Below are 13,795 nucleotides of genomic sequence, written 5' to 3'. Positions count from 1 at the left end.
TGTAGAAGCATTTGCCGAAGGGAACTATACAAAGTCAATAGTTTTGCTGGGGAAATATAAATACATGCACAAAAAGGGGAAGTATTCCTACCCCAAAAAAGTTACATTACAGAAGAATGCCTCAGAAATCCTTTACTTAACATATGGGTGCAAGGCTGAAGGCAAAAATCAAGTTTTCAGTCACTGCTGGAACAGATGATTTGTCTCCACATTTTGTGAACCAAAAGTCCAAACAGTGTAACGTGGCATAAAAAGTGTTGCCAAACAGAAGCTAATTGAGAAAATTGTCCCAAAATAGGGGGCACTTGTGATACAAAGTCAGAATTGGGGGACAAAAGTTTGGCAAAGTTTAGAAAAATACCAACTCTCATACTGATAAACGTGAAAACTAAAAAGCAAAGGAAAACACTAAAATCTAAAAACTTGCATGCACATAAGAGGCAAAATTCATCAATCTGAAATCTTTCACCAGTGAAGCATGCCACTTTCTTGAGAAAGAGGAGAAAACATCAATTTAATGTAAAAGTTCCTGCCTCAAAAGGCTGAGGAGGCTGTTATCATAAAAATCAGTACTTTAATTTTTTTAAATTGACAATTCAAAAACTTTCCCACCGCTTACCTCATTGCAATGTTGTAAGACTCTGGATGGATACAAGTTTGGTCCAAAGGATTGGGCTGCTGTGAGGAACTCGGTGCTGGTTTGCTCTTCTTTTTACCTTGTTTTTCACTGGTGGCTTGTGCACCTGCTTTAGTCAAAAGTGCTTGACTTCCAATTTGAGTTTTCTTACTACTGTCAGAAATCAAAAGATGGACACATCATTCTAAATGAACAACATCCCAGCACAGTGCCCACACATGAAAAACAAATTCAAACTTTTATACGATGTTCAATCTCAATTAAAAGTAAAAAAAAAACAACAACAAAAAATAACAACAAAAACAACAAAAAACAACTAAATGGTAATAGTGGGTGAATCTTAACACTATAATTATAGCACGAAAATCTATCATACTGATGTATGCATAAATTCATTTAAAATAGAAGTAAATATTAGATTCTGTGCTTCAACAAAATTCTTTTGGGATGCCAAGATTACAAAGGAAGTAACAAATGAAGCAAACTACATGATTTATAGTGTTAAAGCAAAGCACTTCCTGAAAATGAAAGTGAAAGTGCTGACAGTGTAAAATGCCTCACTAGATAATCTACTGTTACGTTTGCAATCTGGATGCTATCTTCCGTCTGTCAAATGGGGACAATTCTGTTTACCTACTTGATGTGAGGATACTTTCATAATTAACTTTCAGCACTTAGACTTAATCATTTAAAAGAGAGGAATACAATTTGGAAAAAAAAAAAAAACACAAGATTATTTATTCATATTGTCTTTAGGTAAGCAAATTGCAGAATGAAGTAAGTTTTAATGTTTAAGCAGCACGTGTCCTCAGACCATATTACTTCACTTTGTAAACTTAAATTTCTGAGAAAGTCCGCTCAAACATGGGCCAGGTCTAAATATGAAAAATTTCAAAACAAAAGAATTCAAACTGAGATTTGCTTGGAACAGTAAAAATCTAAAGGTCAAACTTACCAGTATTTCAGTATTTAAAAAATATTACCAGAAAGGTATATGCTATGTTCTGCACCTGGACTGGAGTAATGCTCATCACAAGTACAGACTAGGAGACAAGTGTCTGGAGAGCAGATCTGCAGAAGGGGACCTGAGGGTGCTGGTCAACAGGAGGCTCAACAGGAGCCAACATTGTGCCCTGGCAGCCAAGATGGCAAATATTGTTATTTTGGGGTGCTTTAACCACAGTATAGCCAGCTGGTCAAAAGAGGTGATTCTCCTGTTATATTTAGTATTGGTGCGGCCTCACTCTGAATACTGTGTGCAGTTCTGGGCACCAAAATGTAGGAAGGACGTTAAGATACTTGAAAGCGTCAACAAAGCTGGTAAAAAGGCTGGAAGACATGTCCTATGAGGGGAGGCAGAGGACACTTGGGCTATCCAGTCTGGTGTAAAGATTACCAAGAGGAGACCTCATTGCTCTCTAGAACTTCCTGAGCCAGAGAAGCAGGGAGGGAGGTGCCGGTTGCTCTGATGACAAGACGTGTGGGAACAGCACAAAGCTGGGCCAGGGCAGGTTCAGACTGGACATGAGGAAAAATTTCTTAACCATAAAGGGGGTCAAAAACTAGAACAGGCTCAAACACACTAGAACAGGTCAAAAACTAGAACTCACTAGAAAAACTAGTGAGGTGATTGAGACCCCACACCCGTCAGTGTTCAAGAGGCATTTGGTTAATGCCCTTAATAACATGCTTTAACTTTTGGTCAGCCTTGGAGTGCTCAGGCAGTTGGACCTGATGATCTCTGAAGGTCTCTCCCAGCTGAACTATTCTATTCTGGTTTTGTGAAAGTATCTATATACAGACTTCCTTAAAATAGAATACAATATTGACTTCTAGTTAGTTAGGTACAACTAGCATTTGGGTTGGGCTTTTCTTCTTTAACTGTCTGGATAACAAAGGTTCCAAAATCCATGGACAGATTGCCCACAGTGGCAGAAGGACTGTACATGAACAACAATGATGCAACAAAAGATAGGAAAGAAGACCAGCGTGCGGGTGCACAACTGTTATGCTTCTTTTAAAATTTCCCTCAAGTTAAAAAAAAAAAATTAAAAATGCTCACGATACTAAAGGTGTCAAATGACTCTTCTTCAAAAAGGTTCCTTTCACTCATCTGTTTTTGTTTGTTTGGTTTTGTTTCTGAAATCACAAATGCTTTCTACTTTCACAGAACAAAGCAGAACGCATTGGAGGACTCCAAACTAGCTCTTACGTTTTAGGCTCTACCTCTACATGGAATGTAGGCAGAACTGCAGCATAACTTTCTCTAGCAACATCAATATTTTAAATAATCATTGATTATTCATTAACTTGAAAATACAAATAACAAAAACTAATTCATACAACACTCCATCAACACGATTAGAGAGGACAAAAATAAAACCTTCCCAAAGTCCATTTCACAAAGTTTTAGTCTTGCCTCCCAGGTCTACAAGAACTGTTGTGGAGGCAATGCTTTTAGAGCTTTATTTTGGCATCAAACTCCAAAGTTAGAGCAGATTTTTTAGGTTAAACAGTGTTCTCAAATTTTATGGAATCTGACTAACATCAGAAGTGTGCTCCAGAAAGGGGAAAAAAATTAGTGTTGTTAAACATTTCACCACTGAATTTCTGGAAAAAAAAAAAAAAAAAAAAAAAGGTATGAAGTTCTTAAACACTTCACCAGTGAACTTCTGGAAAAAAAACATGGCACCAGCTTTCCCCTCCCCTGTTTGTACTGCAGCATTCACTAGAACAGATCTGTACGATGTAAGACCTATCAATCATCTACAGCCTTGAAAGCTATTTCTTTGGCCTTCTGGTGATTGCAGCGTGCACTGTTTGGCCTGCAGCACGTGCCTCCCTGCCAGATGGGCAACCGATCTGTATCCCTTCCACCCGGGCGGTATGCCAGTCCTAATGTGCCTACCTCCTGCCTGGAAGTTACACATGTGCTGTTTGGCCAGCAGCAACTGGGAATACAGTATTGCTTCTGAGCATTGCGTTGGCTAAAAAATAGCATGTGCTTCCCAGGAAAATATTTTTTTAAGAGGAGTCAGCAGCAAAAGGGTGGGGATGGCGCTACCACTGTGCCCTTTCCTAATTTTTTATATTGGAAAGAGAAATGTGAATGATAGAAGAGACATTGCCTTGCAAAGGGCACTTTCAATTATGGAGAGGAAGTATTTCAGGTGGAGAGAAGAAGCAGAATGCATGGTTGCATGAGGAAAAGGCTTGGTAGAGAAACAGGAAATGAAATGGCAGGGAAAAGGATGACTGAGCATTGACAACTGGAGGTGGGAAGAGGCTTCTTACATATTTGAGAAGGCAGGCAGTCACATTATGCTTGCTAGGTACAAGAGTGTAACACAGAGATTACACCAGACAGCCTATATAACTCTTGCTCTGCAGGTAATGGAACTGTAACTCTCAGAGAATCTTCTCTAGTTTACTACCAATGCCTTCTGCAGAGTATCAATCTTCACCACACTAAAACAGATTTAACAATCACTAAATTATACGAAGCATAAGTCTGTCATGTTTTAATATCTCACAGATAATGACACTGCCACATGTCAAATTGCTTCTATTGATTCAGTTGCAGAATTTGTGACTAAACTTGCATAGATATAGAAACCATTACTTAGGCTAATAAACCATGATGATGCAGTGGAAGAGCTGTGTTCAACCACTGACTTAATACAGTTCATTTGGTAAAATATTTTCTTTCAGGGGGCAAAGGCTTAGGATTTTTCTCAAACCTGAATACAAAAGAGAAAGCAAAGACTTCTCATACTGTTCTAGGTAACTTAGTCAAAAAAGCTAACATCATTATTACCTGCAGAAAGTCTTTATATATTCTTGATTGAATCTGATGAAGCCAGCACACTGTTGGAAAGTTTTGGGGCCCAGACCCTTAACTTCCTTGAGCTGTTCTCGGTTTATAAATGGTCCATTCTTCTCTCGCCATTCAATTATATTTCTAGCTCTGTTCGCATTCAGGCCTGCAATATGTCTGACAGCAAAGTTTACAAAATACATTTATTACCATTGAACAGTCATTAATACAAGTCCTATCCATTACAAGTACATGCATTACTGTAGAAAAGCTGGTTTACAAAACCTAGAAAAATTAAACACAGCTAGGAATTTTGCAAATAAACTCCCAGAGCAAAGTCATAGTCTGAAAAAAGATCCTTTCTCTGAATTCTGTGGAAGGAATCCTCTCAAGTCAACAAAACTTGGTACAGCAATACACTTCTGCACATACCTAACTAGTAAGCCAGGGACATGTAATTTATGATCTGTGGGCTATTTCTGTAATACCAATTCAATTTGTCATGTCTTATGGCCTGCCCCCAGCTGCCCTCTTCAGGAAACAATGTGGGAGGAGGGTTCAGGACAGATAAATTGTTCCTGTGAGAACAGCCCCCTCTCAGCTATTGTCTTTCAGTGATACTGCAACACCTTGCCCCAACATGAAGGGCTGATGTCTGCTATCCAGAAGGAGGGTGGCTGGGAGCAGCTTGCCTTCCTCACATGATTTAACAGATTCACACAGCTTGTTCCTTTTCTCTCAGCTGCTCTTGAGATAAAAGAGCAGCTGGGAACAGGCTGCATGAGTTGTTCCGAGGGCAACTTAAATCTGGCAAATAACTTACCTGTGAAGTGCAATTGCAGTAAGCCAAGTTCCTTCAGGAAGCAGTGGGTTTGCTGCATGTTTTCTGTACGTACATACACCCAAAGTTGTACTCACATGGAGTACAATAATCACAGAAAGAGGGAAAAGTGCTGTGGCGGGCAGTTACTCCTGGCACTAGAAAATGAAATGTTGCCCATATGGCTCTAAATATCAGGTGCTTTTGCTTTAAGTCAATGGCAGCAAAGACCTGCTTGTGGAATGGCACTGATTCTAAAAAAAAAAAAAAAAAAAAAACAAACCTGGCAGGAATAGCTGAAATTAGAAAGCTGAATGAGAGTAAAAAAATCTTTCCATTCTCATCCTCAAGCAGAAGTTTTAAAATAACCCAAAGTTGGTGACAACTTAGAATTAAAATGGAGATACACCTTTAACCATAGAGAAAAATATTAATAATTAGGTGTAGAATTTTCTCCAAAATTTTCTTAAAAATGTTAAAAATATCTGGTCTATTTACACTGACAAAGGAGTGTGATAGTTCACTGAATTTTCCACTGATGATCTTAAGCCTTTGAAGATACTCAGTGATACTGCAGGTGCTGTAGTGTTGTCATCCTTTTCAAGTGTCATATATTGCAACAAGTGTATTTAATGCATCAGAAAGCATGACCAGAAAGCCCTGCACCTTGCATATGCTAGCAAGAGTGACAATTTCATTAACTGTACATCCAAGGGAAATTTAGAGCACATCTACACAGAACAGCAGAGTTAACCTTTTAAGAATCAGGTTAGATCCAGAACTTGAAGTAGCACATGTTCATCAGAAGCAAGGCTAATTAGTCCAAAGCAGTTAGCCAACATGGTTACCACCTACAGCCATGACTGGAAAGTGTCGCTCCACACTGTCAGGCAGTCCTGTAGAGACAAGGCAGCACCCGAGCCCAATGCATGCCCTCAGCTGAACTGCACAATATGGATGTACTCTTCTGACAGTGCTTGTACGTTACACTTGTTAAAGCAGGTTTTTAGTTATAGAATGAAAGCTTCTCGGCCTCATTCACCAACAGGTATTGCTTTCTTTCTCACTAACATATAACTTACCTAAATCTGAAAGTGACGACTGAATGCAAAACCCAGACTAAGACTTAGACACACACACAAAACAAACACGGAAGAAAGTGGAAAAACAACAAAAAACAACAAAAATAGGAAAGCCCCTTAAAATACAGGAAGACAACATTTTCAGGAAAGAAAATAAGGGCTTAAAAATTAAAAAAAAAAAAAATAGAGCTGGCAAGAATACTTTTCTCAACTTTTATACCTAACGCAATTGTCACTGCCAGTATTATGGACACGTTTTTTCTTCCTCTCCTACTTGAGAGAATGACAGCAAAACTTTGCTCTTCTGAGAGGCTGTTCAGCAAAACGATTCTGAATGGTACACACCTGAGACTGAGATTGATTTCTAACCAAAAGAAAGAAATAAACACCAGAACATTTTTCCAAGTAAATATGGAACAATTACTTTTAAAATTTTCAGATATAACAAAAGAGATGTACTTTTCAAAACTTTCCCTTAACTCCTTTCCTCAACAGACTTCTACAGCCTGCTCCACTTAGTAATATAAGAACAGCTTCTAAGAGACAGAAAATACATTTGAAAATCACTTTCTTAGTGCAAAAATACAAATTGATTATATCAAAGCTTTTCTAAATTGCATTATTGGTTCAACATTTTAAACTCTGTTTTCCTTTAAAGAATAATTATATGTGGGAGAATCACACACTAATCACACCTTAAAAACTGACTCGTAAAGATCCAATGAAATACTGTTTTAATGTGCCATTTTCATGTAATTGGGAGTTTCACACAAGAGCCATTTGCTCCAGCTGAGTTTGAGTCAGATGGCAGACTAAACAGAGACTCTGTGATCCAGAGCCATGTAATTACTGGAATAGGAAAATGTTTGACTCACCTTAATAGTATTTCTGAGCAGATGTTAATATCAACTCCTACAAAGCTGACACACTCTTCAACCACACTGTCCAGAGTTGCTTTGAGCAAAGTCTGCGATACATCATGCTGAACAACAAAAATGGAGATATCAGGTTACTGAAATATTGAAGAATACATAAGTAAGAACTTTAAACAATAGCCACATTAATCAAATACTTGCTGGAACTTATCAATATTTTACGTGAGGGTATCTGTTAAAACCAAGTTGTAGAATGTATTTTTAAAAGGTCTTCGATATCTTTTTGCCACACCTTTACCATACTACAAAGCCCTAGAATAAGTCACTCTTCACATCAGATTGTTTTCTTTCTTGTTTAATAACTATTTCCCTGAATCATGTAAAAACCAAAACTACACTAAACGCGTAATGCTTGTTTAAAAGGAGTAATGCTTCTGTTCATCCACTGTCTTTACTTTAATCTGATAGTTATTTAAGTATAAACTCAGTCTGAGTTATTAAAAATAATATTTTCAAAATAAGGTATTTAAAGATCACAAATGTTGTACTTTTGCACCTGCACAGTTTGCAGATTGTTCTGTTTTTAAGTATCATTCTACAGTACAGTTATTATTTACTAAAAGAACAAACCAAATATTGTATGAGGATGGACAATACATAAGGTATATATCAACCCTGCAGCAATGAAATGTTTCAGATTTTGAACAGTTTTCTAGGAAGATTGGCAGGTCCTTGACCGAAGCACCACTAATGGAAATTCTTCCATTTTTTCCATTATTGTTCATAGCATTTCTACTTTTTTCCCCTAAAAGAAAATCAGTCACACTTGTCAAAGATGAAAGTTCTGAAGCTCTAAGATTTCTTTCTCTTCACAGCACAGGCATACTTCAATCTATAACTTCTAGTTCCCCACACAAGCCTATCAGTGCTTAGAAGTCTGACCTGGAGGGAGAAGCCTCTCTAAATGCAGGAGCTAATTCAATCACTATGTTGGCTTAGCTTCAGGGCTCTTATACGTCACTCATGTAAATCTGGGTTGATCTGTTGTGGTTTTGTGATGCACTCATTTAGGACACCAAGTTGGATTTGAGCCAAGGCACCAAACACTTCCATCCACTACTTTGTTTAATCTTCTAAAGACATTTAGATCTTTTAAAGTTTTCACAATTAAATTTAACATGTCAACCTCCATCTACTAATACTGGTAGCTAATTAAAGAGTGAGTGGTTAATACTCGAAACAATCCTAAAACTCAGGCCAATGTATTTCTTAGCCCCTTCATTTCAGGTAACGCTAATTGTGATAAATTTTCATCATGACATATGTAAGAAAAAGTTACATAAATAAACAGCAAGTGAAAATTTCACCACTGTTACTCCTCCCTATATAAAACTCCGTGCAAAAAGCCCTGTCTATGCATAAGTACTTCCATTTACACTGTCTCAGACGCACAAATGCAAAGCTTAACAGTACGCTTTGCAGACCAAATGCCAGCTTATACTTAGTAAGGTATTACTAGTACACCACAGCTGCTTTTCAGAATAAAGAGAGAGCAACAAGAAAACATCCTAAAAAAACAAACAAACAAACAAAAAAAAAAAACACCTCTTGTTTATGTCTCTATATTTGTGTTTTACTGAAGACACAGCTCCTCTCAGTAAGCATGTTCTATATATACCCTCCTTCTGTCATCAGCTGGGTATGTACTAGAACTAGAGGATTCCAGGTCACACAAACACAAAGATGTATTTATATAACACAGAGTAATACATGAGTACCAGAATAAAATACTATAATAGTTCAAAAGCACCCAATTTTTTTATTTTTTTTTTTGGCAAGTATAGCTGCCGAATACTGGCTTGGATTTTCCATAAAGAACTGCAAAGTAAAAAATTTTGTAAAATAAATATATTAACTTTTTTTTTTCTCCTTTCTCTTTATGATGGAGGAAGGCAAAACGTGCTAAAAAATGCAGAGTACTAAAAACTCCTGCTTTTGGGAAATCCCACTGACTCCAAGGCACTTTGGAATCAGATTCACAAATTCACAGTTCCCGGACACCTCTAAAAATATCTTGCACTAAAATCACAGAATCACGGAATGGTTTGGGCTGGAAAGGACCTTAAAGATCACCTGGTTCCAACCCCCTGCCATGGGCAGGGACACATCCCACCCGAGGGAGGGGCCCAAAGCCCCATCCAGCCTGGCCTTGAACACCTCCAGGGATGGGGCATCCACAGCTTCTCTGGGCAACCTGTTCCAGTGCCTCATCACTCTCTGAGTGAAGAATTTCCTCCTAAACATATAATCTCAATCTTTGCTCTTTTAGTTTAAAACCATTCCCCCCATCCTATCATTATGTGCCTGAAGAAAAAGTTGTTCTCCATCTTTTTATAAGCCCCTTTACATATTGAAAAGATGCACTGAGATCACCCCAGAGCTTCTGATCATCTTCATGGCCTCCTCTGGAGCTGCTCTAAAAGGTCCACACCCTTCTTGTGCTGGGAGCCCCAGACCTCGATGCAGTGCTCCAAAATGGTGTCTCGTGAGGGCAGAGTAGAGGGCAGATTAGTATATCTAATCTAAACCTACCCTGTCTTCGTTAAAAGCCACCACAACACTCTCTGATAGCGTCCCAGCTTTCCTGTAGGCACTCTGTGACAGAGATTAGGGTTGACTGCCAGTTCCCTAGCTTTCAGTCTCACTCTTAAGATGATCATCAGAAGGAAAAATAGAGTCACGTGATTCATATCTGAGACATCCACCATCATCTCTACAAAAAATTACAGATTAAGGTATAGCAAAGAAGGTAAGCAAATACATAGGTCTAGTAGTTCTTTGTATGAGACTTGATGCATCAAAGAGCTTCATTTCCAGTTCTGGTAAGAGCAAACTCAAAGCAATTCAGCCAATTATACCCCCAAATAAAACTGGGAAAGGATATACAACCAAAAGCAAAGTATCCTGAAATAGCACTGCTAAGGGACGGAAGATCAGTGCTTACAGCTCAGCTTCAGAAGTGTAAATGATGTTTATCTGGAAATTTAAGTTTATGGATGCAATAGTTCGTGAAAAATTCAAGTGACAGAATATACACAATTTGGAAAAAATATATATATTCAACTGTTACTTCTTTTGCCAAGAACATCTGCTTCTAATGAGGAATACTCAAGTTTCTCAGAGATGATTTGCATCTTTTAACTTTATTGGTGCTCAACAGTCACCATTAAAAATAATAATAAAAAGAAAAACAACCAATGAAAAACAAACAACAAAAATAAAGGAAGACATGCCCAAGTTCTTTATTACTTCAATACACAACAGACATACCACTTGGAATGGACATCTCAGCACCTATGTGAAGGTATGAATAAAGAAAAAGCTAATGGGTAAATGTGACAGATCGAGATAAACGTAAGACACCACGGCTGTCTTATTAAACAATCCCCAAGCTACCAATACCTCATAGAGGTAAAATATATTCAAGCTAGAGAATGATGCCAAGTTGCAAATGCTAGAAAACTTCACAGACAACAAATCTGCCTCCTGAGACAGCTTCCATGCAGCACAGATTTCTTTTGCTATGAGTGAGAAATTTCCAAATCCCTCTTTGTACTGATACAAAGCACAGCAAAGTGTTACAAATTTTTCTAGAAGCAGTTAAAAACAATACTTTACTATCTCAATATCATGGTCAAGATTTCCTACTACTAACAGGCTGCTCTTCAGAAAGCTTTAAGGTGCAGTGCATATCCAGTCTTCCAAAAATTTTACTTACTTTCTCAAGTATCCGAAGTTTGATATTATAAACCTCTATGTACTATTTATATGCACTGGGGTGATATCAGATTATTCAGACACTACTAGAAACACATACTCATGCTACTCACTTGCTTCAAATAAAGGCAGCAACCCCCTTCAACTGCAGCATTAAGTTCATCAGAATTAAATATGTACAAAATAAAGACCAAGCCAAATATGCAAGGCTATGTCCAAAGTGCATTTATTTTGCATTATGCAGGATTTTTTTTTTTTATAGTGCACAGCCTCCAACAACCCCTCCACATATGAAAGTGGTAGATCACTGCATCAGCTGACCCCCAATATTGTCTTTTCTTTTTAGATAGAAGACCTTTTATTTATTAACTGTGAACACCTGCATAAATCAGTAAGGTTTTATTAAAAAGAATACTCAAAAATCACTACCATTGAACTATTGAGTACTAGAATAATAGATCTGCAGCAGAAAGTACTACTGTAATTGTGCAAGGAGTTCAATTTGGATGATGACCTGCAAGCAATAAGAAGCATCATTACCTCTAATTTACGGAAAACTAAGACACTTGCCATAAACTGCAGAATGTCAAGTACAAAACTGGGACCTTTCTTTTACTATTAAACTTTTAGACTTGTTTGCCTTTTTTCTTTGTTTTGGAGTAGGACTACAGAAAGTAATCCTTCCTTCAAAGTAACAGCCACTAAAACCGTATTTTAGTATTTGTATTTTCAGAATCTACCAAGTGAAGATTTACCCAATTATTACACCTCTTAACATTTTAGCTGTCTATGTCTGTTTACATGGTATGAACAGACAGCAAGGATCGTTGTCTTGCTCAGTTCCAAGAGCTATGAGCACCTGCTGGAAATAATTAGCACTGCTCAAAATCCATTCCTTGAGATGGTGCTACAACTGTAACTGAAAGCCTGTGATTTTTCAAAAACCTGTTGTTCTCAAAAGGAAGACAGTAATTCAGCCTCTCAGCTGAGAGACCTCTAGTAGTATAGTCACTGTAAAAATATGTGTCATTAGCACCACACATCTATGAAGTCAAAGAACCACTGTTTGCATGTGGCCTGGGGGCTGTACTTAGACTGCACAAGTATAGATGGTGGGGACCAGTACCCTGACCAAACTCTCAAAATGCCAGAGTACTAGAGCTACACTTGAACAACCCGAACCTGCAACTTTTACAAGGAAGTTACAGCTCCATGCTCGTTATCTTTGGAAATCTAAAAGCAAGCAATCAAACAAAAAACAAACCAACAACAAACAGACAAACACTAAAACAATGCACATAACTAAATCACTTGGTAGTCTTCTCCTAGACTGTTATAAAATTGTAATTTCAGAAAATGTGTCTTACTCTGAAAGAAACCTGTGCCCACATCATTATTATTTTACACTGTGCAGGAGTCACAGCAGCCACCTTCCACTTCCAGCACAGCTGAAGAGGAATGAGCAGCTCCCCAGAGGCTACAGACTCAGCACAGCCACGACCTAATGCCACTGCCCATGAAGCAGCAGGGAGGGAAAGAGCTCTCAAGACTGTGCAGCAAGCTTCAGCTTCTGGACTCAGGCCGGGTGTAACTGCAGTGTAACACGATCGACATTTTGATCAAATTATACCTCACTTGTCCTTGGAATCCAAAAGTCAGCCTTCAGTGAAGTAAAGGAGTAAATGCAATTTATTTTTCTCTAAGTTCTGAAGCACGTCTAACACCTCATAAAACATTATTTTGTTGGTACCTACCATTAACTTCCTTATCCATGAATTTTAATATTGGCATGTGAGACTAGCCAACACTGCCCTTGAAAAAGTTCTTTCTTTCTTTAAAATGAGGTATAACCTTGCAGCCTGAATGACATTTACTGAATGAGAAATTAGGTGGGACAACACATCCTAAGCGAAGTTCAGAACTGTATCACCTTACAGAGAGCTAATCCACGGAAACTTGTTTTAAGTTTTTAAAAACTTCTCTGCTAGTGCTGTGGCCTGCATGCAATCAGGTGCATTTCAAATGCTTGCGAACCCACAAAAGAAAAATGCATTCTTGTCAAGCCCTTAAGTACAGCAGGACTAATGCAATAAAAATAGAGTAATGATGAGTACTTTTCATGGGCAGAATTAGAAAAAAATAAAAGTGCACCTTACATGTCAAGTGGAAATACTGGGAAGTTCAGGTTGGGGTTTTAATCTCTAGCATCCTCTGGAAAATCCCTTTCAGTTAGACTCTAAGAAAACAAGCTTATTCCTCTGATGTTTGATAAAAGAACCTAACTTCAAGAATTTCTTTTGAAGATTGTTTGTGGTTACTCCAAATGTTACATTGTTACAGGATATATTGTTATCCTATGTACTTAACTCAGACTCATTTCTTGTTTTCAAAAATCTGAATTCTGTTTATTTTAACAGCATATTACTATTACTGAAATACCGCAAGAGAGGAATGGATTTATATTTTCAAAGAAAATGATAAAACAAAAACAAAGTCTGTCAAGACCTGACACTGAAAAAGAAAACAAAAATGCACACTTTATCACATCAATGTTTAAGTCACTTGCAAGTTGCTGGAATTCATCTTATGTTCACTTGTGCTTGTGTCCTAACAGATGCAGTGAAGTTGATTTCCCGGACAGAAATCTTATGTTTCAATTTCAGTCCAAAGCTGTGATCTGGGGATGTTAAAGCTCTACAGATATAGGGAATTCCCTGCAATAATACGGAAAAATAAAGCAAAGAACTCATGAATGGAGTTTCATAGATCATATGCCCGAAAGACAAC

General features: G+C 37.8%; 1 protein-coding gene across 2 annotated transcripts in view; it reads right to left on the bottom strand.

Annotated features, from left to right (window-relative positions):
* The window catches only part of SRBD1 (S1 RNA binding domain 1), a 127,735-nt gene that overhangs the window by 14,741 nt on the left and 99,199 nt on the right, over positions 1 to 13,795 (bottom strand). The window contains exons 18-20 of one of the 2 annotated variants that reach the window (XM_027454080.3): positions 7,232 to 7,338; positions 4,455 to 4,631; positions 620 to 790 (exon numbers count right to left, since the gene is read on the bottom strand). In XM_027454080.3, the coding sequence (XP_027309881.3) occupies positions 620 to 790; positions 4,455 to 4,631; positions 7,232 to 7,338 (455 nt within the window). The remainder of the gene's footprint in view (positions 1 to 619; positions 791 to 4,454; positions 4,632 to 7,231; positions 7,339 to 13,795) is intronic. The other variant, XM_027454081.3, reaches the window with a different exon arrangement.

The sequence above is a fragment of the Anas platyrhynchos genome, chromosome 3, assembly GCF_047663525.1.
Source record: "Anas platyrhynchos isolate ZD024472 breed Pekin duck chromosome 3, IASCAAS_PekinDuck_T2T, whole genome shotgun sequence".
Taxonomy (NCBI): domain Eukaryota; kingdom Metazoa; phylum Chordata; class Aves; order Anseriformes; family Anatidae; genus Anas; species Anas platyrhynchos.
This window is presented reverse-complemented; position numbering and strand designations above follow the sequence as displayed.